General features: G+C 44.2%; 1 protein-coding gene across 1 annotated transcript in view; it reads right to left on the reverse strand.

The window, feature by feature from the left end:
* Positions 1-17,670, reverse strand: part of LOC308143354 (afadin-like) — an 88,426-nt gene extending 70,756 nt beyond the window's left edge. Inside the window, 10 exon segments of the mRNA XM_080514104.1 lie at positions 2,039-2,289; positions 3,717-3,811; positions 6,630-6,770; positions 8,358-8,442; positions 8,736-8,893; positions 15,775-15,784; positions 15,786-15,936; positions 16,019-16,176; positions 17,234-17,346; positions 17,481-17,670. Of these exon segments, the coding sequence (XP_080370230.1) occupies positions 2,039-2,289; positions 3,717-3,811; positions 6,630-6,770; positions 8,358-8,442; positions 8,736-8,893; positions 15,775-15,784; positions 15,786-15,936; positions 16,019-16,176; positions 17,234-17,346; positions 17,481-17,655 (1,337 nt within the window). The 5' untranslated portion in view covers positions 17,656-17,670.
* Positions 17,671-25,829: the final 8,159 nt, after the last annotated feature.

The following is a 25,829-nucleotide window of genomic DNA, read 5'->3' on the forward strand; positions in this document are numbered from 1 at the left end:
TAATCAGTCACTTCCTGAAATTAATAATAGGAACGAGATAATAAAATCCTTGATCGCGGTGCCGCGACTCTCGAGGTGCAGAGCTCCTCCACTGCACTCTCAGCTGCGTGAGATATAGAATTTAGAAGCAGTTTTCTGTTTTTTTCACGCTTTTCATCGTAACATCGTTCTAACTAACTTTACTTTCATGTCTTGTTTCGCGTTATGACCGCAGGCTAAGCCGCTGCAGTCGCTGTGCAATGCAGTGTGAGGCTGCATTGCGCTCCGCTACAAGACGCTCCACTATTTTTTACCACAGAACTTTATAATGAAGTGGTACTTTTGGTTCATCAGCAAGTAAAAAACAAACTACATACTACTGTAAATGAAAGCTGGATTTTTTTAACCATAAAATGAGCAGTTTAATGGTTTCATGTGAAAGACAACAGAAAGACATCAGTGTGTTTACATAGGTTAAAGTGAGATGAGCAATAATGCCCAAAGTTCGCTCTCTCTCTCTCTCTCTCCCTCTCTCACCCCTCCCCCCCTCCACCCCCCCACAGACTAGATTGAACGACCCGGTCCAAACAGATGAACACAGTCCGTCTCCTCGTTCTTCTAAATGAGCACTGTCAGTGCTGAGCCACAAAATCCGAGACGTATCACAATTTGGAGTGACGCAATGACGTGGCTCTCGCTTGACTCCGTTAAAGGTGGAAAAAGAACCAGTTCTTTGGCGGTGCTCATTTTAGAACTGGCTCAGCCCTAAACTAGCTCCTGGTTCTTTCTGGTGGAAAAGCCCTATAAGTAAAACAGGACCTGGGCCTGAATTTTTTTTATTTTCCAGGTGGCGCCGTTGAGCCATTTTTACAGTCACGTGTGATTCCTCCAAATTATCATGTTTTTTTTCACCACACCTGATAGCAAAAAGCTACATATGTCTAGGCACTTAAAAATGTGTCTTCCAAAAATGAAGAAAGTACAAGAGTTAATAACAATTAACAACAATCCCTATATCAATAGAGTCATGACCTCAACTTAATGATTATATTGGTAAGAATGAACAACTGTGATCTTTAAAGGGCCGTGAATGTTTTATTGCCACCAGAGTGCCAGTTTATTATGAGAACCACAGTAGCAAAGTTATCAACAGAGCAAATTGTTTATCGTTGAATTTGTTCAACATGAAGATATTAGACATTTTCTCCAATGAAAATGAACAGTGATACTGTATTACAGTAATTTAAAATGATTAAAATATGATAAATACGCTAGGTTAAGTACCCATGTTGACCACCATACCGACACAAACTATAAAAAGATGCTACATATCTTCAGCGTCAGCAGTGAAACATTGAAATCATAGTTATGTTTTGAAGCTTTGAGTTAGCAGCTTCCTACCTGTTAGATTTCCTTTCAGATGATTTCAAGAAAGCTAAACCAGATCCAGAGTCCAGTTTCTTGTCAGTGGGTTACTTACTGGCGTCGCTCTCTCTTTCTGGCAGTTAGTCGTCCATCAACTCCTTAAAGGATAATTCAATGACATATTTCCATCTTGGGCTCATCGCTGATGCTCAATTCTTTATGTACGCTCTTATTCTGCCTCCCAATGGAGTGAGAGCTGCAGCCAGCAGGAGGCCACACCCAGCTGCATGTTGATCAGATTAGAGGGCCGCCTGCCGCTCGCCCTAACCTCAGACCTCAGCTCTTCCTCTCATTTCCACGCTGGTCTCAGAATCCTTCCCTTCATCTCTGTTTCCACTCTAAACCTTCTGCTTTCTTCTTCGACACACACTTTATTTCCAAGCACAAACCAAGGGTTTCCTTCCAGAAACACACGTTGAAGCCCCGTTTCCACAACAAAGCTGACTGTTAAAATAAAACTACCAAGTACCAGGAGAATATTACCCGTCGTGAAGACGGACACCAAAACTACAGTTTTGTGTTTTCACTTGAAAATGTGTAAACCCTGCCTTACACCTCCTCCTCCTGCCAACCCCCCTACCCCCCCCACAGTCTCCTCCACCCAACACACCTCCGTCTCCTCCTCCACACTCACCCAGACTTGTGGCGGCCCCTCATCATGGTGGCCGGTTCTCTCTTCCCGCCCTGGTCGAACATGGGGTCCACGAACTTAAAGACGTGGGCGGAGCCAAACTGCAGTGTGGAGCCTGAACGCAGCACCGTGGTCTCAATGACACGCTGGCCATCCACGAAGGTGTCGGCGTCGGGGCCGTGCGGCGTCACCGTCACCATGCCCTCACTGTGCATGAGGTTGCAGTGGTGCGGCAGGATGCCTGGGCCCAGCAGCTGGTGGACACACAGAGGAAATGTAAGAGGCAAGGGGAGGGGCTTTAACCATTCAGTATAAACACAACAGAGAGAACATTAGGCTTTGTGTGTTGTTCTGCACACTTTCAACATTTCATTCAACATCTCTGTGAGGAGGTGAAGCAGAGGAGGAGAAAAGGAAGGAATGGATGGATGAATGGACAGATGGTTGAATAGCAGGATGAACTAGTGGATGGATGAATGGACAGTTTGATGACTGACTGTATGGAATCACAGGAGTGCCAAAATTAAAAGGAAATACATTTGGAAATAAAAAAAGAATCCATAATTTCTACAAAAAATATGCAAAGGTAGTCATATTCTTTTTCCATCTCGTCTTTGCTTGTTCCATGTTGTCAATGCTTCTCCTGTTTTGTCTTTGTCTTTTCTCATTTGCTCTTTGTCGTTGCTTTTACTGGCTGAGTCAAGACGTCTGGAAAAGACCAAAGCAATACAATGCAAATCAGCGAGGGCTGTGGGCGGGGCTTCCTGTTCAGGGTGACAAGTCCATACCTGATCACACCATTCCTGCTTGCAGTGGCAGATGCAGATTTATTTGAAGTAATAGAGGGAAAGTCAAACATGACGGACGTGAAGGAATTGAGAAGAGGCTACTACATAGCCACTGTATGCCGACCTTAGTCACACAGTCAATATATGTTTCCACTCAAGTCCCAAATGCCGTCTCTTGTTCCTCAGTAAACTCGGGAATATAAATATGACGAGTGGACACGCCCACATTACACCAAAAACCAACATAACCAGCAGGTTCTTAATCAAACTAAATACTTTTGTTACCAAAACAAAGCAATGATATTTACAATATTGTGCAAGAAATAAGTGTGTAAAAGGAAAAATAGATTAAATACTTCAAGCTTATTCTTAATGCAACAGTGCTGTCTACTGGCATGAACAAAAATTGCTCAACATGACATCCTTCAAGCAGGAATGGTGTGATCAGGTATGGACTGGTCACCCTGAACAGGAAGTCCCGCCCACAGCCCTCGCTGAATTGCATTGTATTGCTTTGTTCTTTTCCAGATGGCTTGACTCATCCAGTAAATGCAATGACAAAAAGCAAATGGAAAAGGCAAAGACAAAAAAGGAGAAGCATTGACAAAATGGAATAAGGAAAGACAAGATAGAAAAAGAATGACTACCTTTGTATATTTTTTGCATTATTGATTCTTTTTATATTTCCTGTTAATTTTGACACTGCTGTGATTCCATATGAGTGGAGGGCTGGAATAATGGATAAAAAAGTGGATGGATGGATGACTGGCTGAATGAACCATTAAATGAACTGATAGATGGATTGGTGCAAGGAAGAATATATAATTATGATGGATAGACATAAGGTTGAAGGAGGACAGATATATGGATGTATAAAGTTTGGTGAGTTTTACCTGAATGGCTCCATCCTCTGTGCAGTCTGAGCCCACCTCAGTGATGCTGTGCTGAAGCCGATACAACTTTGGTTTGTCCCGCGAGTCGGACCCATCTACACATACACAGAATTACAATGTGATTCTATCTTCATTTTAAAAAGAAGTACACTTAAACAAACACACCAACATCTCTGACACACCATTATGACTAAACCGTTCTCAGCTGCGAGGAGTCAATACCAACTGCTGCATGCTGGGAAACAAATCGCTAATGTGGCTACATACGAGTGTGTCTGGTGGAGCCTCTAGGCAGTTCCTAGTTGTTAGTAAGCAGGGGTTTAGTACAAAGCAAAGTGGCAGATTAGTTTGCCCAAGCCAAAGAAATCAAACCTGGAATCAGGGAAACGTGGGAATTAACAGGAACAATAACTGACTGTGGATGGAAACAAGGTCAATACTCAACTAGATCTATGGCTTTAAAAATGTTTGGTCAAGGTAACTACAAGTCATTTCTAAGTTTGATATGTTTTTGTTACGATTTTAACTCGAAATTGTAGTAAAGGCAAAGATTCCACAAGATTCTAAAGATGTCGATCTTCATGTGAACATTGTGAGTCCAGCCATTGTGCTTGTCATGCGATTAGAAAACCACTTGATTGTGTCTCTAAACCAGGGCTGTCAAATGTATGACCCGCGGGCCAGAACCATCCCACCAGAGTCCAATCCCACCCGAAAGATGATATGTACCTGCTATGAGAAATTACAGCATTAACCGCAATATATTCATTTGACCACTATGGGCGCACTTCAGTTTATATTATGAGCTGATAGGTTTACTACACAGACGTAGAAAAGTGTCAACAATAAAGACAAATTCTGGACTTTGACAAGTTATTCAGACGATTTTATGAAGGAACCATAATTCTGAGTTCCAGCATCATTTGATCAAATGTTTTCTGCCTTTAACGATGAAACTAGTGGAATAGAATAGAAATCCAAACATGGAATTTGTACTAACAGCTCACTGGGAATGCCCCTCCCTCCACCAGCCACCCCAACACACACAGAGGAGCCGAGGATTTGTTATTTTTACCTTCGTGGTGCCGATAGGTGTAGTAGGCATAGTGATTCCCTCGGCCTAGGCAGAAAGGCAGGCAGGCACGGGGGAGGGGGACACATGCACAGGCCACACACCCACACCCACACCCACACCCACACCCACACCCACACACACACACACACACACACACACACACACACACACACACAAAATACAAAAAACAAAAAGGTGGGAAAGAAAACAGACATAGCAGAAGGTGAAAATGCAGCAAGGAGGGAAAAAAATGCAGCATTACCTTTTTAAGCCATTAATTGCATGGAAGGTGAGCGGGTGAGCAGCAGGAAGACCTGCTGCTCACCCGCCGTCACAATCAGCACGAACACGGTGCTGAGAGTGACGTGAGCCAGCAGATGAGGAGTTAATGACACGAGAGGAGGGGTCAGTAGCAAAGAAACAAGGTGTTAGGGCAGGACGCGTGCAAGACTCTGCAGAATGGCTTTGGTTGGAGACCACGTGATTCATTCAAGGACTTCTGCTATTCAAACTTACCTGCTGTGTTCTGCATTTGACTTTCTAAGTCCAGGTGCACGAACACAATGATGCAGGAGATATTCATGCACATGTTCTGAAAATCTCTAATTACCTCTCTGTCCATAAGGAAGGAGCTGCCCAGAGACAATGGTGACAGCAGGGAGGAACGCATTGGTGCCTTTAAGAGGCCGTGTGTCTGAGATTGTTTTGTGATTGGTAAATAAAGTATTGTGTGCGAGAAGGCTGTCTTCGTGCCGTCTCTGTGTCGGGACTGTGTGGGAAAGGGATCCCCCCCCCCCCTAAATGATTAAGTTAAAATAAACGTGATCGTCTAAACCAGGGGTTGGCAACTTTCAACACTCATTTGGGTGAGTCATTTGGACCCATTTCCCATGGAACACAACACACTATATTTTGGTCTGGGTGCACTTTGTCTTACCGTACCGCCTTACTGCCCGGCTCAGGAAGGAACGACAGTGAGAACGAGGCTCAAGGAGCCGCAGCAGAGGAACCAAAGAGCCGCATGCGGATCCGGAACCGCGGGTTGCCGACCCCTGGTCTAAACTATGTCATCAGAGCACATACTGAGATACTGACTTCAAGAAAGTTTTTTCATCTGAAACCTAATTCTATGTGGCTCTTAGGTTCCTCTAGAGGTATTGGCTCTCTGAAAGCTTTCTGAAAATTATATGGAGAAAAACTTGTATTCCATTATCGTTTTCTTTTAATTTATTTGTACAACTGGCTTATTTTATAAAAAATTTTTTTTATAAAAAAAGGGGGGGTGGCATTGATTGGCTGAAAAGAAGTGGTGTTTGACCCCCCCCCCCCCCCCCCCCAAATTTTTTTTTATTTTTGCCAAAATGGTCAAAAATGGAGTATAAAGAGGTTAAATGACTGAAAGATGACTAGAAAAAAAATGGTCAATAGATAAAATGGCTAAAACAGCCAAACTGGCTAAATTACTTTAAATAAGTTAAAAAGCATAAAACTGCTGAAAATGCCTATAAAACATAAAACTAAACTGATTCTAAACTGCACTTATGAAACGTCACAAATGTAGGTTGATCAAAACTACATAAATAACTATATTAAACCGCGTGATTTTCTCTGATTAAACATGTTTCGCTGAACCAATTTTTATTTGGCAGAAACAGACCAGACCATCTCTTTTGATGGGAAAGGTTGCAGAGCACTGATGTAAAGCCACATGATCCATCCAGTGTAAGATCTTGTGCTGCACCTTGATCTGAATCTGACTGACGGGAGCGCCACTGCCACCTGCAGGTTACAGTCCACCATTATAGTGATGATCAGAGCAGATGGAGGTGCAGCAGTACCTGGACTCAGCTCCACCAGGTACGGCAGCTTCTCTGGCGGCAGCGAGCTGTCCTTCCCCCGGAGGCCCTTCTCCTCCGCCTTCCTCACCTTCCTGCCCTGGTAGTCTGGTGGCCTCTTCTTCAGCTGGAACACCAATGCTCCTGCCAATCAGACAGTGTTTGTATAATCCTGTTATTTCTCTTAACCGATTATCATCCCAAAACAACCAAACTACCTCTATCTTGTCTAGGCTTTACTCAAAGCCTGTTGAATCTCAATTTACTGACATAACCTGGTTAATTGCCATTTTACAGCTTCACTCTTAATCCAGATTAAATTAAATCCAGGTGAACTTGAGGGGTTAACTATAGATTTATTTTAGGTGAGAGTGTGACGTATTGTCGTCGTTTGTGTAATGCAAATATTTAGCATTCTTTCTGCTCCCTTTCAAGCACAGTTTCATTACTCATGGTTTGTTTTTATGCTCAAAGTAAACAAATGTATTTCATTTCAATCCAAATGTGATGTATGTAATGACTGCGAAGCAGCAGCAGGTGGTGATAGACACAAAATAATATGAAGCAACAGCTGCACTGTGAAAACACTGCAAGGAAGTAAATCTTCAAGGCCCCTGCAGACTCCCTTTTTGAATCCATAGGAACAAGAAGAAAACTCGGCAATGACGTCAGCCAGCTGAGGACAGCTCATACCCACGAGAAAAAGCTGTTGAACTCACAGACAACGCCCCCTCACATCAGCCACACATCTATGAAGCAGCGTTTTAACTTTTCAACTACACAGTTTATTTCTCTCCTCCGGTGTTTTCAGAAATGCATTTCTCTGAGCTGTTTCAGTAATAAAAGAGTTTTTGTCCAATTCCCCATGTTTGTCTGGTTTTAAGTGCAGGAGCTGACGGCTTTTCATGATGCGTTCACAGGCATCATGTAAGCCTGCACTCCGACATGTTAACGAGCTGCAGAGCTCACATAGTCGTTATGTTACAAGCTAAATATGATGAAAATATGACTGGAAACTGGAAAACAACAGAGGAAAAACACCTAGAGTAACCAGCTAGCCTACTGGTTGGTGAGATGTTGCCTCGGTAGGTTGGTATGACGCGCTCGGCGGCTCCTGCTTACCTTTGCTTCATGTCAATTAACTGAGTCCATAGATCCGATGCGTAGCAACAATCTTTCTTTATTTCAGTGTAACTTATATTGGATCAAAGTTCAAATCACCAGAAACAAAACGCAAGCATAGCCCCACAAATTCCGCCAGAGCGGTCAAAAACCTGTGCACCCTTCCAGGGTCAACACCCCTTTGCTCAGGGATTGCCCCAGCATATATGCACATGACGTCAGTGACGCCCACAATATATACACACAGGTCAAAATAAATAGATAAATCCAATAATCCCATATTTGACTCCTATAACACCCATAATGCAACACTTACAGGAGAAGCTTTCTGGACACTTCGCTGTATATTGCACAAGAACACTTAATTTAAAATTGTTTTTATGTTGAAGTTGTAGTAATTTTCTGTAGCAATTGTTTGGTTATGTGAAAATGTCCATCACATATACTCTGCACTATCACAGAGGAAAATCTTTAACTCATACATTTAAATGGTATTATTTTATCAGTCCAATCCCCTCAAGGCAAAATTGGAGTGAATGTGGCTACTGAACACAAATGCGTTTGACTCTCATGGACTAAAGTCAGTCAAATTTGTGATAAAAGTTTCACCTCTATCTGCAGGCCAGTCCCTGAATATCTGCAGTGGACACTCGCTGTCGTCCAGGATCGCATCTTTTCCTGACTTGTCGTCCTGCTGCATGGGAGAGAGAAAACTTTATTCATGTTTTGGGAAGAAACAACTCAGTTTTCTCAAGACCATGCTGTGAAAGATTCAGGGATGTATCCTCTTCCTTTAACATGCACTGGATTCTAATTGTTGAATTTTTAGCCTTGTCCTCTTCACTGTCATCTCTGATTACATGTAACTTCCACATTATACAGCATCATCCTCCACTAACATCCACATTGTAGACCACCTTATTTTGTAAAACTACTTGACATCGGACTTTGACCTTGATTATCTATCATGAAAGAAAGCAGTGGTACCCGAGCGATGCAGTACTCTCTGGGGTTCTCCTTCTCCAGGCCGTACTTCTCCAGCGCCTCCACCACGGCGAAGTCGGCCGTGTCTCTGGTGGAGAGCAGGATGGTCTTGTAGGGGATGTTCGGCTTCAGGCTGTCGGCATATATCCTCAAAGTGCCTCCTGCAGACACACAGACAAGATATTTAATTTATTCTCTAAAGATAGCTATAAAAAAACAAGTTCAATTGCAACAAAGTTACACAGAGATGAAGCCATTTCAAAAGTGGTCTTTTCAGTGATTTGAGCACTGTTGTCATGTAAACGTACCACTAAAACAGTCTGCAAGTCTGCACTTGCAATGTGTCATACACTCCAGTATGAGATCGGTATATTTATTAGCGGGAGCAAGCAGCAAACCGTGCTCCCCCTGCTCAAGGCAGTTCTCATGCTACTTCTGCAACATTTTTTTTTTAAGCTTGAACTATTTACTAAGTCCATGGCTCAGAGGTGCAGAAGCATCATTTCCGGGGTCTCCACAGAGATGCCACACAATCGTTTTCAAATAGTTTCACTTTCTCCCATTCTCATGGAGATTAAGTGATTTCAAAAAGTTGCTTTTTCTGTGACTCTGAGCACTGTTTGATTGTTTCCAGCTCAGTTTGAGGCAGCCATGTTTTCTCTCATCTTGTCACACAAGTCCTGTGGTTTCCCAAGCGTGTGACCGACCCACCTCCACTTCCTTCTGCAGGTTGCTGTACCACTCTTTCCTGGTTGGCAACCTCCTCGAGATCTTCATTGTGAATTATTGTAAAAAAAATTACAAAGTACAAATCAAGATGGCTGAAATCTGGAACAACACTGTGTCCTCACCATTTATCTTTGGGTGTGTTAAATTATATTCAACAAATCTTTCACAAGATAGTTCAAACTTCCTTCAAGTTGGCCCATAGTTCACCTCCACGACACCTTCCAGGAGCAGTGGCGGGTTAAAGAGCTTTGCTCAATGGCCCAGCATGGTGATGATGAGTGTGTGGACACACTGTGGTTTTCATTTCCACCATCTAAACATCTTCCAAGTCATCTGATTCCTGCGAGCGACCTTCCTGCTCTGCTTCCTTCACACCCCCGCTGTGATGGCAGACGAGTCCACGTGACCGCGGCGTGTCGACTGAAAATTCCATCCATCCATCGACTACTGCTTATCTGGTGCCGGGTCGCGGAAGCAGCAGTCCGAGCAGAGTTGCCCAGACTTCCCTCACCCCAGACACTTCCTCCAGCTCCTCCGGTGGCACCCCAAGGCGTTCCCAGGCCAGCCGAGAGACATAGTCCCTCCAGCGTGTCCTGGGTCTGCCCCGAGGCCTCCTACCGGAGGGACATGCCCGGAACACCTCCCTCGGGAGGCGTCCGGGGGGCATCCGAAATAGATGCCCGAGCCACCTCAGCTGGCTCCTCTCGATGTGGAGGAGCAGTGGCTCTACTCCGAGCTCCTCCCTGGTGACTGAGCTCCTCACCATATCTCTAAGGGTGACTGAGCTCCTCCCCCTATCTCTAAGGGTGACTGAGCTCCTCACCATATCTCTAAGGGTACGCCCAGCCACCCTATGGAGGAAGCTCATTTCAGCCACTTGTATCCGGGATCTCGTTCTTTCGGTCATGACCCATAGTTCATGACCATAGGTGAGGGTAGGAACGAAGATCGACCGGTAAATCGAGAGCTTCGCTTTTTGGCTCAGCTCCTTCTTCACCACGACGGACCGATACAACGTCCGCATGACTGCAGACGCTGCACCGATCCGCCTGTTGATCTCACGCTCCATCTTTCCCCCACTCGTGAACAAGACCCCAAGATACTTGAACTCCTCCACTTGGGACAAGGGCACTCCACCGACCTGGAGGGGGCAAGCCACCTTTTTCCGGTCAAGAACCATGGTCTCGGATTTAGAGGTGCTGATCCTCATCCCAGCTGCTTCACACTCGGCTGCGAACCGTGTCAGTGCACGCTGGAGATCCAGGCTTGATGGGGCCAACAGAACCACATCATCCGCAAATAGCAGAGATGAGATCCTGTGGTCCCCAAACTGGACCCCCTCTGGCCCCCGGCTGTGCCTAGAAATTCTGTCCATATAAGTAATGAACAGAACCGGTGATAAAGGACACCCCTGCTGGAGGCCAACGTGCACAGGGAACAGGTACGACTTACTGCCAGCAATGCGAACCAAACTCCTACTCCGGGAGTACAAAGACCGAACAGCCCTCAACAAGGGACCCCGGACTCCATACTCCCGGAGCACCCCCCACAGGACATCTCGGGGGACGCGGTCGAACGCCTTCTCCAGATCCACAAAACACATGTGGACTGGTTGGGCGAACTCCCACGAACCCTCAAGCACCTGGTGGAGGGTATAGAGCTGGTCCAGTGTTCCACCATCAGGAGAACCTGGTGGAGAGTATAGAGCTGGTCCAGTGTTCCACCATCAGGAGAACCTGGTGGAGAGTATAGAGCTGGTCCAGTGTTCCACGACCAGGACGAAAACCGCATTGTTCCTCTTGGATCCGAGGTTCGACTAACGGCCGGACCCTCCTCTCCAGTACCCTGGAATAGACTTTCCCGGGGAGGCTGCGGAGTGTGATCCCTCTGTAGTTGGAACACACCCTCCGATCCCCCTTCTTAAAGAGAGGGACCACCCCCCCGGTCTGCCAGTCCAGAGGTACTGTCCCCGCCCGCCACGCGATGTTGCAGAGACGAGTCAGCCACGACAGTCCCTGCACATCCAGAGACTTAAGGAACTCTGGGCGAATCTCATCCACTCCCGGTGCCTTGCCACCGAGGAGCTTCACAACAACCTCGGTGACTTCAGCTTGGGTAATGGATGAGTCCACCTCTGAGAACCCAGCCTCTGCTTCCTCAATGGAAGACGTGGTGGTGGGATTGAGGAGGTCCTCGAAGTATTCCTTCCACCGCCCAACAATGTCCCCAGTTGAGGTCAACAGCTCCCCACTTCCACTGTAAACAGTGTTGGTGGAGAACTGCTTCCCCCGCCTGAGGCGCCGGACGGTTTGCCAGAATTTCCTCGAGGCCGACCGAAAGTCCTCCTCCATGGCCTCTCCGAACTCCTCCCAGACCCGAGTTTTTGCCTCCACCACAGCCCGGGCTGCGGCTCGCTTGGCCTGCCGGTACCTGTCGATTGCCTCGGGACTCCTATGAGCTAACAGTGCCCGGTAGGACTCCTTCTTCAGCTTGACGGCATCCCTTACTTCCGGTTTCCACCACCGGGTTCGGGGATTGTCGCCACGACAGGCGCCAGAGACCCTGCGGCCACAGCTCCGAGCAGCAACTTCGACAATGGAAGTGGAGAACATGGTCCACTCGGACTCAATGTCTCCAACCTCCCTCGGGATCTGTGAGAAGCTCTCCCGGAGGTGGGAGTTGAAAACTGCGCGGACGGAGGGCTCGGCCAGATGTTCCCAGCAGACCCTCATAACACGTTTGGGCCTGCCGAGTCTATCTCACCACCAGGTGGTGATCAGTTGACAGCTCTGCCCCTCTCTTTACCCGAGTGTCCAAGACACGTGGCCGGAGATCAGATGACACGACCACAAAGTCTATCATTGACCTCCGGCCTAGGGTGTCCTGGTGCCACGTGCACTTATGGACACCCCTGTGCTCGAACATGGTGTTCGTTATGGACAAGCTGTGACTAGCACAGAAGTCCAATAACTGAAACGACTGAAAATTATCACCTTTATAAATCCTACAGGCGAGTAATCAGGTTTTTTTTACCAGCATTACATAGAGTGATCTGTTTCTGAATGTCACCACCGCAGACTCTGTGTGTGTGTGTGTGTGTGTGTGTGTGTGTGTGTGTGTGTGTGTGTGTGTGTGTGTGTGTGTGTGTGTGTGTGTGTGTGTGTGTGTGTGTGTGTGTGTGTGTGTGTGTGTGTGTGTGTGTGTGTGTGTGTGTGTGTGTGTGTGTGTGTGTGTGTGTGTGTGTAGCTGTTTTTAGAGTGGGTTCCCCAGTCCATCTGTCTGTCTGGCAGAGTGATTAGGTAATGGCTGAGTCACACGTGCTTGTGTCACTCCTTCAATGCGTACATTTCTGTCTCGGTGTGTAAACACGCCGCAGTCACTCTCTCCAACGGCATATGGCTGTGCTCAAACTAACAGATCCATACACACACACACGCAGTGTATTGCTCAACGTTCTTGAAAATTTAGATAGGGAAGGATGGGGGAAACCAGCAACCTTTGGGTTGGAATTCGAACTGCTCTAATCTACTAAACAGCAAACACTATGTACAAAGAAAGAGGGTGTGTGTGTGTGTGTGTGTGTGTGTGTGTGTGTGTGTGTGTGTGTGTGTGTGTGTGTGTTCTGCATGCTGGTGCCAATAACATCTGCAGAGCTCGTCATCCAGTTATTCTCACCTGCAGGCAGATGCAGGTGAGATACAGAGCAGCAGCCTAGAACTCCAGATGATCTCCATCAACTTGTCATCCGCCCCCCCCCGATCAGTGTAAAACATAAAAAATGTTGTTTCATAAAATTCAGACACTCCAACTATAACTGAAACTGGGGGGGGGTTCAATCCAGTCCGAGGTCATTTTAAGTGGATTTGAAACCGGGGATCAAGGAGGATCAGGGAGACGGAAGCATGCGCAGTGAGTGATTCAAGTGTGACGTCATTGAGTGCAACCCAACATGGTGACACCCTGACTGTAAAGCAAACTTTTCCGACCACTGAGGGGGGGAAAAAGAAATTAAACTAAACAAAGACACAAAGGGTAAATTAAGCTAAATTATAACACTGGAAGAGGACACAATAAAAGATCTTCAATCCTGCTTGGACGAGTGCTACAACCATCTTGTCATGTTGAACACTCCACAGACCTCATCTTCGAAGAGGAGCCGCGCTGAAAGCTCCCCAACAGCAGCTCCTTCACCAACCAAACAGTTCGAGGACATCCTGGACAGCAGCTGTCCAGCTTTGATGCCAGACTAGCACTGGTGGTGGTGCTCCACCATGAGTTGCAAGCACTTCGGGACTTGCTGGAATTCAGCCAACTTCAGATGGTGGAACTGACCAGGGGCTGAGAGACTATGTGGAGCTGCTTAACCAGGGACTGAACGGACTGACCCAGGATAACAAGAAGATGAAGGAATCGATCCTGGATCTTCAAAGCAGAAGCATGAGAGAAGCTTGTCTTCGTGGGACTTCCAGAACGGGAGGAGGGAAAATGCGGAAACATCGCTGCGAGGATTGATGCAGGAGCACCTGAAAGTTCCCATGGACACCGTGAATAAGATCAGCTTCACCTGTGTCCACCGCCTGAGAGGGAGACAACAGGACAACCAGCAGCCGCGGCCCATCGTCGCTAAGTTTGAACACTTCTGTTTTAATCACATTAATACCACTACACCACAATCCAACTGTAATGATATCACACACTCATACATCAGCAGACACACCACCAGTCAGAATTAGGAATCTTAAAAACACACACACTCACTCACTCATCGATGAGATTTGCTGCTGATTTTTCTTGTTTTCTGCTATTATTCTTTCAATTATCAAAATCATGTTTTTGCTTTTGTTATTGTTGTTTTTTTTTGGTTGTATTGCCTCCCTGCTAATTTATAGTCCTGCTTGAAAATCATGTTACTGTCTAGATCAGGGATGGGCAATCCTGGTCCTGGAGGGCCGCAGTCCTGCACGTTTTAGATGTTTCCCTGCTCAAACACACCTGTTATCATGATGAGGCTCTGCAGAAAGCTCGACAAGGAGCCACTAATTACTGTCAGCTGTATTGATGTGAGGAGACATCTAAAACGTGCAGGGCTGCGCCCCTCGAGGACCAGGATTGCCCACCCCGGTCTAGATAATGCTGCTCAAGTTGGTTTAATCTAGAAAATCATGTTACTGTTGAGATAGAGCTGCTCAGGCTGGTTTAATCTCATAACAGTTGGAAAATATTTGGATAAGTCTGAAAACTGTAAATAATATATGTAGCAGTAACAAGGAGATTGCTCTCTCTCTCTCTCTCTCTCTCTCTCTCTCTCTCTCTCTCTCTCTCTCTCTCTCTCTCTCTCTCTCTCTCTCCTCTCTCTCTCTCTCTCTCTCTCTCTCTCCTCTCTTCTCTTCTCTCTCTCTCTCTCTCTCTCTCTCTCTCTCTCTCTCTCTCTCTCCTCTCTCTCTCTCTCTCTCTCTCTCTCTCTCTCTCTCTCTCTCTCTCTCCTCTCTCTCTCTCTCTCTCTCATCTCTCTCTCCTCTCTCTCTCTCTCTCTCTCTCTCTCTCTCTCTCTCTCATTCCTCTCTCTCTCTCTCTCTCTCTCTCTCTCAGCATTTATAACTTTTTGAAAACATTGACTCAGTCTCCATGGACACTAAAGGTAAATGCAACTTTCTAGAAATGCTCCAACTTAATTGCTATGGAAATGGAAAAAAAAAAAGCTAAACTTTTGTGAAAACGCTCTGACCCAGTCGCCATGGAAACGGAGGTAAAATTCTCAGACTCAATTACCGTGGAATCGTGAAAAACCTAACTTCTTGAAAAAGCTCAGACTTCATGGAAATGGGGAATAGGGCTGAAAACGAGTTTTGAAAAAGTTGTGGGGAACGCAGCTTTTTGAGTACGATCCGACTTCATGCTGTAGAAACTGGAAAAAATGCAACTTTTTGAAAACCCCCTGTGGAAACAGGAAAGCAGAATTTTTTTGAAAATGCTCCGAGACAGTTGTTGTGACAACAGAAAAAAATGCATCTTTTTGAAAATGCTTTGTCTCCCTGGAAATGGAGGATATCGTAACTTCAAATGAACGTGAAATGCTGCAACCACACATGTGAATCAGTCGTAGTAAATAGTTCTTAGTAAATACCGCTAACCACATAGTTTGGGGGATTTCTGCCAATTTCCGTGTCAAAAGACCTCATTTTCCCAAATGATTGTGTGTATACATGACGCTTTTCTCAAACAAAAACAATGTGTTTTCACTTGAAATGTCATGTAATCGGGGCTTCAGTGTTAAAGCAGCCAGAACCTCAGGAGGTTAAGGATCACGACGTACCGGAGTCGGGGCCGCCCGTCGCTGCTCATAAACTCCTGCATGCGTTTCTCCAGTTTCTGCTGGCGCCGCCTTTTCATCACCACCTCTGGATTGGAGATGGTCCTGGTGAAGCTGGTCTCCGGCATGTCCTTGTAGACCTCGGCTGCCAGCCGGCTGTTCTCCCTGAGAGAGGCCAAGGAGGGAGAGACGCATCAGAGAGGTAATCACCATCGTGTCATCGTGGGGAGCAGAAGATATTAGCTACCCGTCCTCCCGGCTCAGAGTCTGGTCGTCACCTGTCGGGATGCGAGCAAACTCTTTCTCTCTCTTCTTCTCCTTCTTCTTCTCCTTCTTGGACAAAGTCCTCTTGAAGTTCTGGATCACTCCGTCCTTCTCCTTCTCTGGCCCGTTGCTCTGGCTCTTCTGGGAGTAAGGAAGAAAGGTGAGTGAGGCGCCTCTGGACGGGAACATTCATTTCTGAATGACTAAAAAGACCATCAAAGACGAATGTGCAGGCATTTTTAAAGAGCTGCAACTTTGAGTCAGGTTCGACCACAGTAAGCCATCGGAGTTAAAATGCTGGGAATCTTTAAATAGGAAAAAGAGCTGAAAGAAACTGTAGCAAAAGTAGAACTTTTACTTTCTGCTCAAATTGTTATTCTTATATGCTCTTGATTTATCGATTCCCTGCTTTCATTCCTTGTATAGTTTGTAGCAAAAAGTGACAGTGTTTGTTAATTCATTTGGTTACAGTGTGAGTCGAGTTTGTTACTTCTTAATATATCGACTCTCATATACTGTTGTTGTCAAGCTTCTCGTGTCTGATTTCTACTGTAACATCAAAATATTTTTATATTGTTAGTTCTTGGTTTTTGCAGGAATTTGATGAGTTTCTGGGACCAAAACTTTATTATTTAAGTGACAGAGAGACACAGAGAGTGAGAGAGAGAGAGAGCGCACAAGAGATAGATGAAAAAGACAAACATTATGAAAAAAGTAGAAAAAGGGATGAGAAACAGGCTGAGAAAAGAAGAAAAAGAGGGGGTGAGTGGATGAAAACATGAGAAAATTAGAAAAGGAGAGGAAAGTGATGAGAGTGTAAAGTGGGGATAAACAAGCTACTTCATGGATGAACAGATCTTTCTTGAACAGATGGAAGACTTTCCTGAATAAACCCAGAGTATTTCTAGATGACTGGTGGCATAAAAAAAAAAACAACTCTTAAAATCCATTTTTGTCTGTACAGTTTAATTTTTAAAAATTCTAATTGAATCAGACCTTTATCAACATTTTGTTGAATTTGTGGAGGCAAGAACCACTTCAGACAGAAGTCTCACACATAAAAAAAACATTGTGATGACGATACAATGAGGTGTGATATAGATTTTCTTCTTTGGCCGGTGACGGACGGATGGACGGATGAACGAACGAACAAACAAAGTGGTGATGAGCACGCTGGCGGAAAGAAGGAGCGTCTGACCTTGGGCAGGATGTCATTCTCATTCTTCAAGACGAAGCGTCCTTCTCTGTCGTCTTTGTTCCAATTCAGCTGGACAACGAGAGGCTTCTCATCTAGATCCAGCTGCCGCTCTTCTAACACACACAGAACCCACATTTTACGCACAGCAAAGTGTGTCCAAGTATTGGCGTCCCTACTTTTTTGGGAATCGGGGTTGGACAGGCCGAACACTCTGTCTCTCGACTGCTGATGATGAGTAGAGACTCACCGCCACTGACGTGCACCTCGTACAGCGAGTATTTGGGCGAGGAGAGCATCCTCATGTCCGGTCGGAACTTCTCGGCGAGTGTCTCAATGACGTCCTGTGTTGTCGCCGTGCTCGACACGCGGATGCACTTTGTGGCAAAGTTACCGGCGACCCGGTCCTGGAAGTAGAACCGCATCACGCCATGAAACTCCAGGTCCTGATCAAGAAACACAGACAGGAAACACGTCTTCAGAAACACAGTGGTGTTGACTTCAAAGCGCTCAGTGAGTGTAACTGACTTCCTCTGGAAGGCTGACAAGGTATTAAGCTTCTGGATCAAGTTAAAGTGCTCGAGATGGCACAGTGTGGGACTTAGCTACACATAGCCAGTGTGACATTGTTAAACAATCCATTCCGGACTTCTGGTGATTGAAAGAATGAACAATGGTGGTTTTGGAATAGTTTTTAATGATTTGAATGCAAAGAAAATGAATTGTACGCAGAAATAACTGTAGTATGACACTGAAAAATTAGAGCAGATTCAATAGTGAAATTGTGAGAAGTGTTCCAGAATAGGAGATTGAATTAATTCTCTTAGCTTTTAAAAGCTTCTAGCTTTTGGTTTTATTTATTTATTTAATTGGATGGGAAAGTGTACATTGATGTACAAACAATCTCAGGAACTTTCACCAGGTTGCTGTAAATAGTCTGGATTTAGCACAAAGCTAATTTCCATCCATTCAGCTCCGGTTTTATGTGTTTTTTGGGTTTGTTTTTATAAAGCTTTTGGGTATTTGGAGCATTATGTCCTGCTTCTCATAAATATTTTTCAGACTTCACCTTACTGAAGGTATACAACAACAATAGAAAGTTATTTAAAAGTAGCGGGGCAAGTCTGAGACTCGGTGTACAAGACAATGTTTCAAGTGAAAACGCATCATTTTAGTCTAAGAAAGCTTTTGCATTTACACAGCAAATGATGCCCGTTTACACAGAAAAGGCAGAAACACCGAGCATTATGTACATAGCATGCCAGGTTACGAGTTGGCACCATTTGTGTTCGTTATTAAATCACACACACGCATCAAAGAACGATACTATAAAATTAAAAATGAGAGAACATAGACGATCTATTGGTCAGACATAATTAAATTGTTATTACAGTGACTGTCAAAAGTACCAAGTCCAAGATAATGTGGACTGGGAGTCATGACCCTATGGCCGAAACATTGTGCAGCTTCTGAGCAAGTGCACAACTATCTATTACAGCTGTGGTGCAGATGAGCAGTAGCAGCGTTTCATAACATGCGTGTTTCCCCTGTTTCTACAGTTTTCAAAAACGTGTGCTTTAACCGGCTCCAAGCACCATGGTCGTGAAAACAGACACCAATAATGCAACTTGAAAATGTTGTGTAAATGGGGCCTCAGACTTTACACTTCAATCCAGCAGTGTTTCAAACGCACCAGTCAGAGATCAGTTCATTTATTCCCAAGAGGCAAGGAGCGAACTGTCTTCCTTCAATTTTCTTTTTTTTTTTTAATTAGTATTTTATTGTGATTTTCCAAAATTTACAACAGACAATCCTTCACAGTACAGGCACATTTCTCCCAAACTCAATGTCCTTTATGATATCTATACTTGTAACAAAAGGGAATACTCACAATAAACAAAGGAAAATAAACAGATAAGAAAAAGACAAAATATAAAATAAACAAAAATACAAGAAACAGTTGTAGCTTAGAACCAGGGGTAAAAATAAAAAAAATGCTTTATATATGTATATATCTGCCCGGCCTCTATAGAAAGTATTACCATCCTCAGACATGCATCCCTCAGACAAGATTAGTCCACAGAAGCATACATACGTTGCAGTAGGTCCTACACAAAGTCAGGTCTATGTTGCTGTATATATAGTAGCCATCCTTTCCAGTTACACTTAAATTTGTCCACTTCCATTCTAAGAGACGCAGTCAATCTTTCCATATTATAAATGTTCAACATTACATCCATCCATTCATCAACAGTCGGCACCAGATCCTGGCGCCATCTCTTGGTTATTGCCTTTTTTCCAGCCAAAACCATAATCCTCAGTAATTTACCATCTTGTTTATTTTTCAAATTCAAAGTCTTTAATAATCCAAAATACAAAATCTTAAAACTAGTTGGAATCTTAGTTCCAGAGATCTCCCCTATTATTTTTGCTATCTCTTCCCAATATTGATTAATCAAGGGGCAACCCCAGAATATGTGGAAGTGATCTGCTTTAGCTTCCCCACAGGATCGCCAGCATTTGGTGTCCCCGTGTTTCCTCTGTGCCGGGGTCGCAAAGAACCTTATGGTATTCTTCCATCCATACTCCCTCCAAACCAATGAATTTGTAGTTTTCCACTGGTAATTGCTTATCTCCTCCCATTCCTCTCCTGACAAATCTATGTTAGCTTCTCTCTCCCATTTTTCTTTTACATATTCTGTGTCATCTGCCTTCAGATCCTCTATTGCCTTATAAAGTCTGGCGATTGCTTTCCGCTGTACCTTGGAGCTACATGCATCCATTAAAACCTGTATGATGCCTACCCATGGTGTACTCAGATTAGCTTTTTTAATTTCTTGTCCTAAATAATGCCTCAGCTGTAGATATCTGTGAAAGTCCTGATTCTTGAGGCCATGTTTATCCTTTATGTCTTGGAAACTCATCACTGTCCCATGTTTGATAACTTCCCAATGCATTTTTGGACCATTCTCCCATAATTTAAACCTACTATCTAATTTGTTGGGAGCAAAATCCGAATCATACGCGATCCATCTGAGGAACCTACATTGACTTCCCAAACTATTTTTCCTCACAATATTCGACCATATTTTGAGTGATACCCCTAACCATGGATTTAGATATTCTTTCCAATGGGACCTTAATTTCTCATCATTTATTATTGTTTGTACTGGGAGCCCCTCAAATAGTCGTTCCTCAATATCTTTCCACCTTGCGGTGTATCCTGGGTCACAGAGATATATCAAAACCCTTAACTGTGCAGCTTGAAAATAGCTTTTTAAACATGGAAGGGCTAGACCGCCATCTCCCTTTGGTAATTGTAATGTTCTATATTTTATTCTGGGTTTTGCACCTTGCCATATGTATCGAGATATTATTTTGTCCCATTCTTTAAATTCTTTCGTAGTTAACTCCACTGGGATGTTCTGAAATAGGTATAGTAGCCTGGGTAGTATGTTCATTTTGACCACCCCTATTCTTGAAGATAAACTCAGGAATGGTATTAGGTTCCATTTGTCCAAATCGTTTTTTATCTCTGATATTTTGTGATCATAGTTTGAGGATTTTAATTTTTCAAGTTCTTTTGGTAAAATGACACCCAGATATTTTATAGTGTCCCGTTCCCAATTCAAATTGTAATTTTGTCCTACTTCTGGATTAGGCTCATAATTAAAGGCAATAACTTGTGTTTTTTTAACGTTTACTTTGTACCCTGATAGCTCTCCGAAGTCTTTAAGAGTCATCATCAGTGCAGGAAGAGAAGTGTTAGGATTTTCCAGATATAACATAACATCATCTGCGAATAATGCTATTTTCTGTTCGTCACCCTCCATTGTAATCCCTTTGATACAGTTATTTTGTTTTATCCATTGGCTTAATGGTTCAAGAAAGATGGCAAATAGAAGTGGACTCACCGAGCACCCTTGACGACACCCCCGTTCTAGTTTGATCTGATCAGACAGGCTTCCATTAACCTTGATTCTTGCTGTTGGATTTGTGTATAAGGTTTGGATAGCCCCAATACATTGCTCGTGAAAGTTAAACTTCTTCATTACCCTGAATAAAAACTCCCACCTCACAGAATCGAATGCCTTTTCTGCGTCTATCCCCATTATAACTGCTTCCAAGTTCTTATCTTTGATGTGTTTCATGACGTGCAAGGTCCGACGGATATTATCATGTGTTTGTCTATGCTTAATAAAACCTGTTTGGTCCAGACTAATAATTTCTGGCAATACATTTTCCAGGCGACGTGCTAGGATTGCAGTAAACAATCTATAATCTACATTGAGCACACTTATTGGCCTGTAGTTTGAGCACAATGATTTTTCCTTGCCCTCCTTTGCAATCACTGAGATTATTGCCTCCCTCCACGAATCAGGAATTGCTCCACCTTTCAGAATCCAGTTAAAAGTTTTGTACAGCATTGGGGACAAGGTTTTCCTATAGGTTTTATACCATTCCGGGTATATCCATCAGCTCCAGGGCTTTTATTGTTTTTTAGTTTGGAAATTGCTTTGCTAATTTCTTCTTCTGTAATTTCTGACACCAATACCTTATTCTGTTCTTCTGTTACCTGAGGCAAGTTTAGACCTTCCAAAAAGTTATCTATTTGGGACTCATTTTGGGCGTCTACCTGAGAGTATAGTTGTCTATAGTAAGATTCAAAGCACTTATGCAATTCTTCTGTTTTGTAAACTATGGAGTTTGTTTGTGAATTTTTTATTTTGTAAACATGGCGCACTTCCTGCTGTCTTTTAAGCCTATATGCCAGTAATTTTGTGGATACACTCCCGGCCTCCCAGTACCTTTGCTTAGTGTAAATTAGTTTATTCTGGATTTCTTGTGACAAAATGTCATTAATTTCTGCCCTTTTCTTTTTAATTTCGGCAGTGATTTTACCATCTAATGTGTCTTTATGTTCCCTCTCCAATTTTTCCAAGTCAGTTTGTAAATTATTGAGTGTTGCCTGTTTCAATCTTTTTTTGTATACCGATCTTGCGATTAGTTTCCCCCTCATAACTGCTTTGCATGCATCCCACAGTACCGACGGAGACACCTCCCCATTGTCATTGTGTACCACATAATCGCAGATCTCCCTCTCAATTTCATCCTTCGTTTGACCATTAAGTAAATTTGAGTTCAGTCTCCACAATGTTGTTTTTTTCTCTGTGCTCATAGTTAACTCCAAATACACCGGACAGTGATCCGACAAATCCATCACTCCGATGTTACAGTTTTTTACCTTATATCTATCCTTGGTGTAAATTAGAAAGTAGTCAATACGTGAATACACTGAGTGTGGTGCTGAATAGTAGGTGTAGTCTCTTTTAGATGGATTAAGTTCCCTCCATATGTCCAAAATTCCTAAATGCGTTATTGTTTTTTGAATTTTGTTGCCAACAACATTTTTATGCTGTACTTTTCCAGATGCATCCAGATGTGAGTTCAGCCTTTGATTCAGATCACCTCCCCCTATCAGCATCCCTTGTCCCTCTGTTGTCACCATAGTAAAGATTTGTTTAAAAAAAGTCCAGTCCGACCCCGGGGGCGCATATACATTCAGTAAGGAAACCATTTCGCCGTCTAATCTTCCGACCACCAGAATATATCTCCCCTCTTTATCTTTGAGAAGCTTCAATTTTTCAAAATTAATTTTGTTTGATATCAGTATAGACACCCCTCTTCTATGCCCTGATTTATATGATGATGAGTATTCCTGATTATAGCCGTATCTCTTTAACTTTTCATGTTCCCTATTTGTTAAATGTGTTTCCTGTAGGAAGATTACCCCAACACCTTCTTTCTTCATTTTGCTGAGGACCTTGCTCCTTTTAATTGGGTTACACAACCCATTAACATTATAGGAGGCTACTTTCATATGACCATTATATATATAGTTTTTTTGACATAGCTCTCTGAACAAAAACACTTTTTACCCCATATGCTACAACAACTAAGAACCAAGGAACAATGGTTAACACAAGAACATGAAAAAGAAAAAAGAACAAAACAAACAAACAGGATTTCCAAACCTGAGGTCTCACAGTTTCCAACCTTTTTTGAGCCATTTCCCAGCTCGGAGGGAATGTCCCCAGCCAACTGGGGGCCCTCGTGACCTTTTTTGGTCCTGTTCATCTTCACAGTCTAGTAGAAAAACAAATTTCCCCATTTGAACTTAACTTGGAGATCAGAAAATATAACACATCTCTCTTGTGCTGGAACACTTGTGCTAAGGGTTGCCGTACGTGTAGCCCCCCCTTAGTCCTCCTCCGTGGGTCTTCTAAAGGCCTGTAGTTTCTCCTTGTATCCTTTTGAGGAGGTTTGAGGTTGGGCCTGGCTGCCCTCTCCTTTCTTTTTTTGCCACATCAGACGCAGGATCTTTTCCATTGGGTCCTCCGCTGGTTTGATGATGTTCACCCGAAACCCTCTGTCCACCATGTCTCTGGTAGCCTCTGCTGCTGTGGTGTAGAGACGCGTCTCTCCCTCGTAGTAGACGCGAAACTTTGCTGGGAATGGTGTTTGAAATCTGATTTTCTTCTCCCTTAATGCTCTTTTTGCTTCAGCATACTCCTTTCTCTTTTTCATCACCTCAGGGGCGTAATCATGATCCACGTAGACCCTCTGTCCATCATAGAGAAAGCCCTTTTTTTCCCATGCTTTCTTTATAATTTCTTCTTTACACTTGTAGCTTAAAAATTTAACTACAATTGATCTTGGAGGTGCATTGATGGGTGGGCGGGGGCCAAGCGCTCTGTGGGCTCTCTCCACACTCAGCACAAATGAAGTAGGTAGGGCCAGGGTCTCTCTGAGTAAGGCTTCGACAAAAGCACCCACCGACTCTGCTCCATCCTCAGCCCCTTCTTTGACCCCGTGTAGTCTAATGTTATCTCTCCTGGCCCTCCCTTCTTGATCAACTTGCTTCTCTTCCAACTTTTTATGAAGCTTAATGAGTTCACATGTCGCTTCCTCCACGCACAGGACGCGCTCCTCCGCCCCCTCAATCCGGCTCTCTGCTTCGTCAATCCTACCGTTAGCCGTTCTGAGGTCCTCTCGGATGCCATGGAGGCTGTCCACCGTCTCACGTCTAAACTCTCGTATCTCGTGCAGGACTGCTTCCAAGTCCGACATTTTCTGGTGTGTTTTGGTCGTTTCGGGTGCCTCCCCCTCCGCCTGCTCGGGCACCTCCGACTCGCTCTCCGTCGGGCACGTTAGCTTAGCATGCTCCTCGTCGTCGTCATTTACCGCTCCGAGTCCAGCCTTCGCCGTCAACTTTCTGTGTCTCCCTTTTGACATGTTCACAGCCCCTGATATTGATGTAGACCATCTAATTTAACCTCCGGCTGTAGATTTAAGGGGCTTTTTCTGGCTTCGTATCGGGGAGCTGTGCTACTAAGCTGCGGCCATGCACAACCCGGAACCGGAACCTCGTCTTCCTTCAATTTTCATGCAACCTGTGCAACATTTTGCTTTTTAAGCTTTTAATTATATGGGTGCTTGCATTTCAAGGTGCATTTTATTTGTCGCCTCCAACCCATGCACACATGCAGATATTTAGGTTTTCTAACCTCTGCAGGTCTCTGTGTAGCCAAAGCATGCGGACAAACACACAAATATGTCTGGGAATAAAGTTCCTTTCCGCAATGTTTACACCAATGACAATAAAGCGCAATGTGGAGTCCAACCATGACAAACAAATGTTTAGAAAGTCAGGAGGACTGTTGCATCTTCATAAAAGGACGCAGAGAATGTCTGTAGTTCTGTAAATGTCTTGAATGTCTTCATTCGCTACTGACAAGTAGTAGGAACTTTTATGAGTATCTGAAAGAGAAAACCAACAGGCCAGACAACTTTCTTATGTGACGGCTCAAGCACACGTGTAACAAGGAGTATGAAAAGGATGACTGAAAGCAGAAGCTTAAACTAGATTAGATAGACACCGTCTGTGGCCGGTCTATGAGAGGAAGGAACAACCAGGAGATTTGTTGAGACGGTTTTCCCTTTCACTGGGAGGAAAGTCTTTTCACCTCACCGGCTCTCAGTGAGTGAACAGTGGAAACACTGAGCAGAGTTTCGATAGGGGAAGGGTGGAGTCGGGAGTGTGTGTGTGTGTGTGTGTTGTGATTTACTGCAGGAATGTGGGTCATCAAGGGTTGCCACAGTTAAGCTTGCGTAACTGTTGGTAGCCGTTACCAAGGATACAGTGGACCACTTGGGTTCACGCACAGAACTGAGGCTGGGAGCAGGAGGTGGATGATTCACACGCTCACCATTACGACTACAGTCACTTTGAGGCCACTGGGGGAGTTGAACCACATGTGGTTCAAGTCAAGTGCAACGGCAAAACAACAGGGATCCTGGTGAGCTTCAACACTTCGCACATTCCTGAAAACCCACTGATCCGGCAGATCTTACAGAGTCATGGTACAATCCTGCAAACCCAGAAATACGTGTACCACTGTGAAAACAAAAAGAATTTTTAGAATTTAGAATTAACTTTGTTGCTTTAGCCTTTGCAACCATGTTTAACCTTCATAACTGATTTTAAATGATTCAGTTTAGCCATCTGAGTTGTTTTGAATCCATTCTTGACAGTTTC

Source organism: Blennius ocellaris (assembly GCF_963422515.1).
Source record: "Blennius ocellaris genome assembly, chromosome: 18".
NCBI classification, from domain to species: Eukaryota; Metazoa; Chordata; class Actinopteri; order Blenniiformes; family Blenniidae; genus Blennius; species Blennius ocellaris.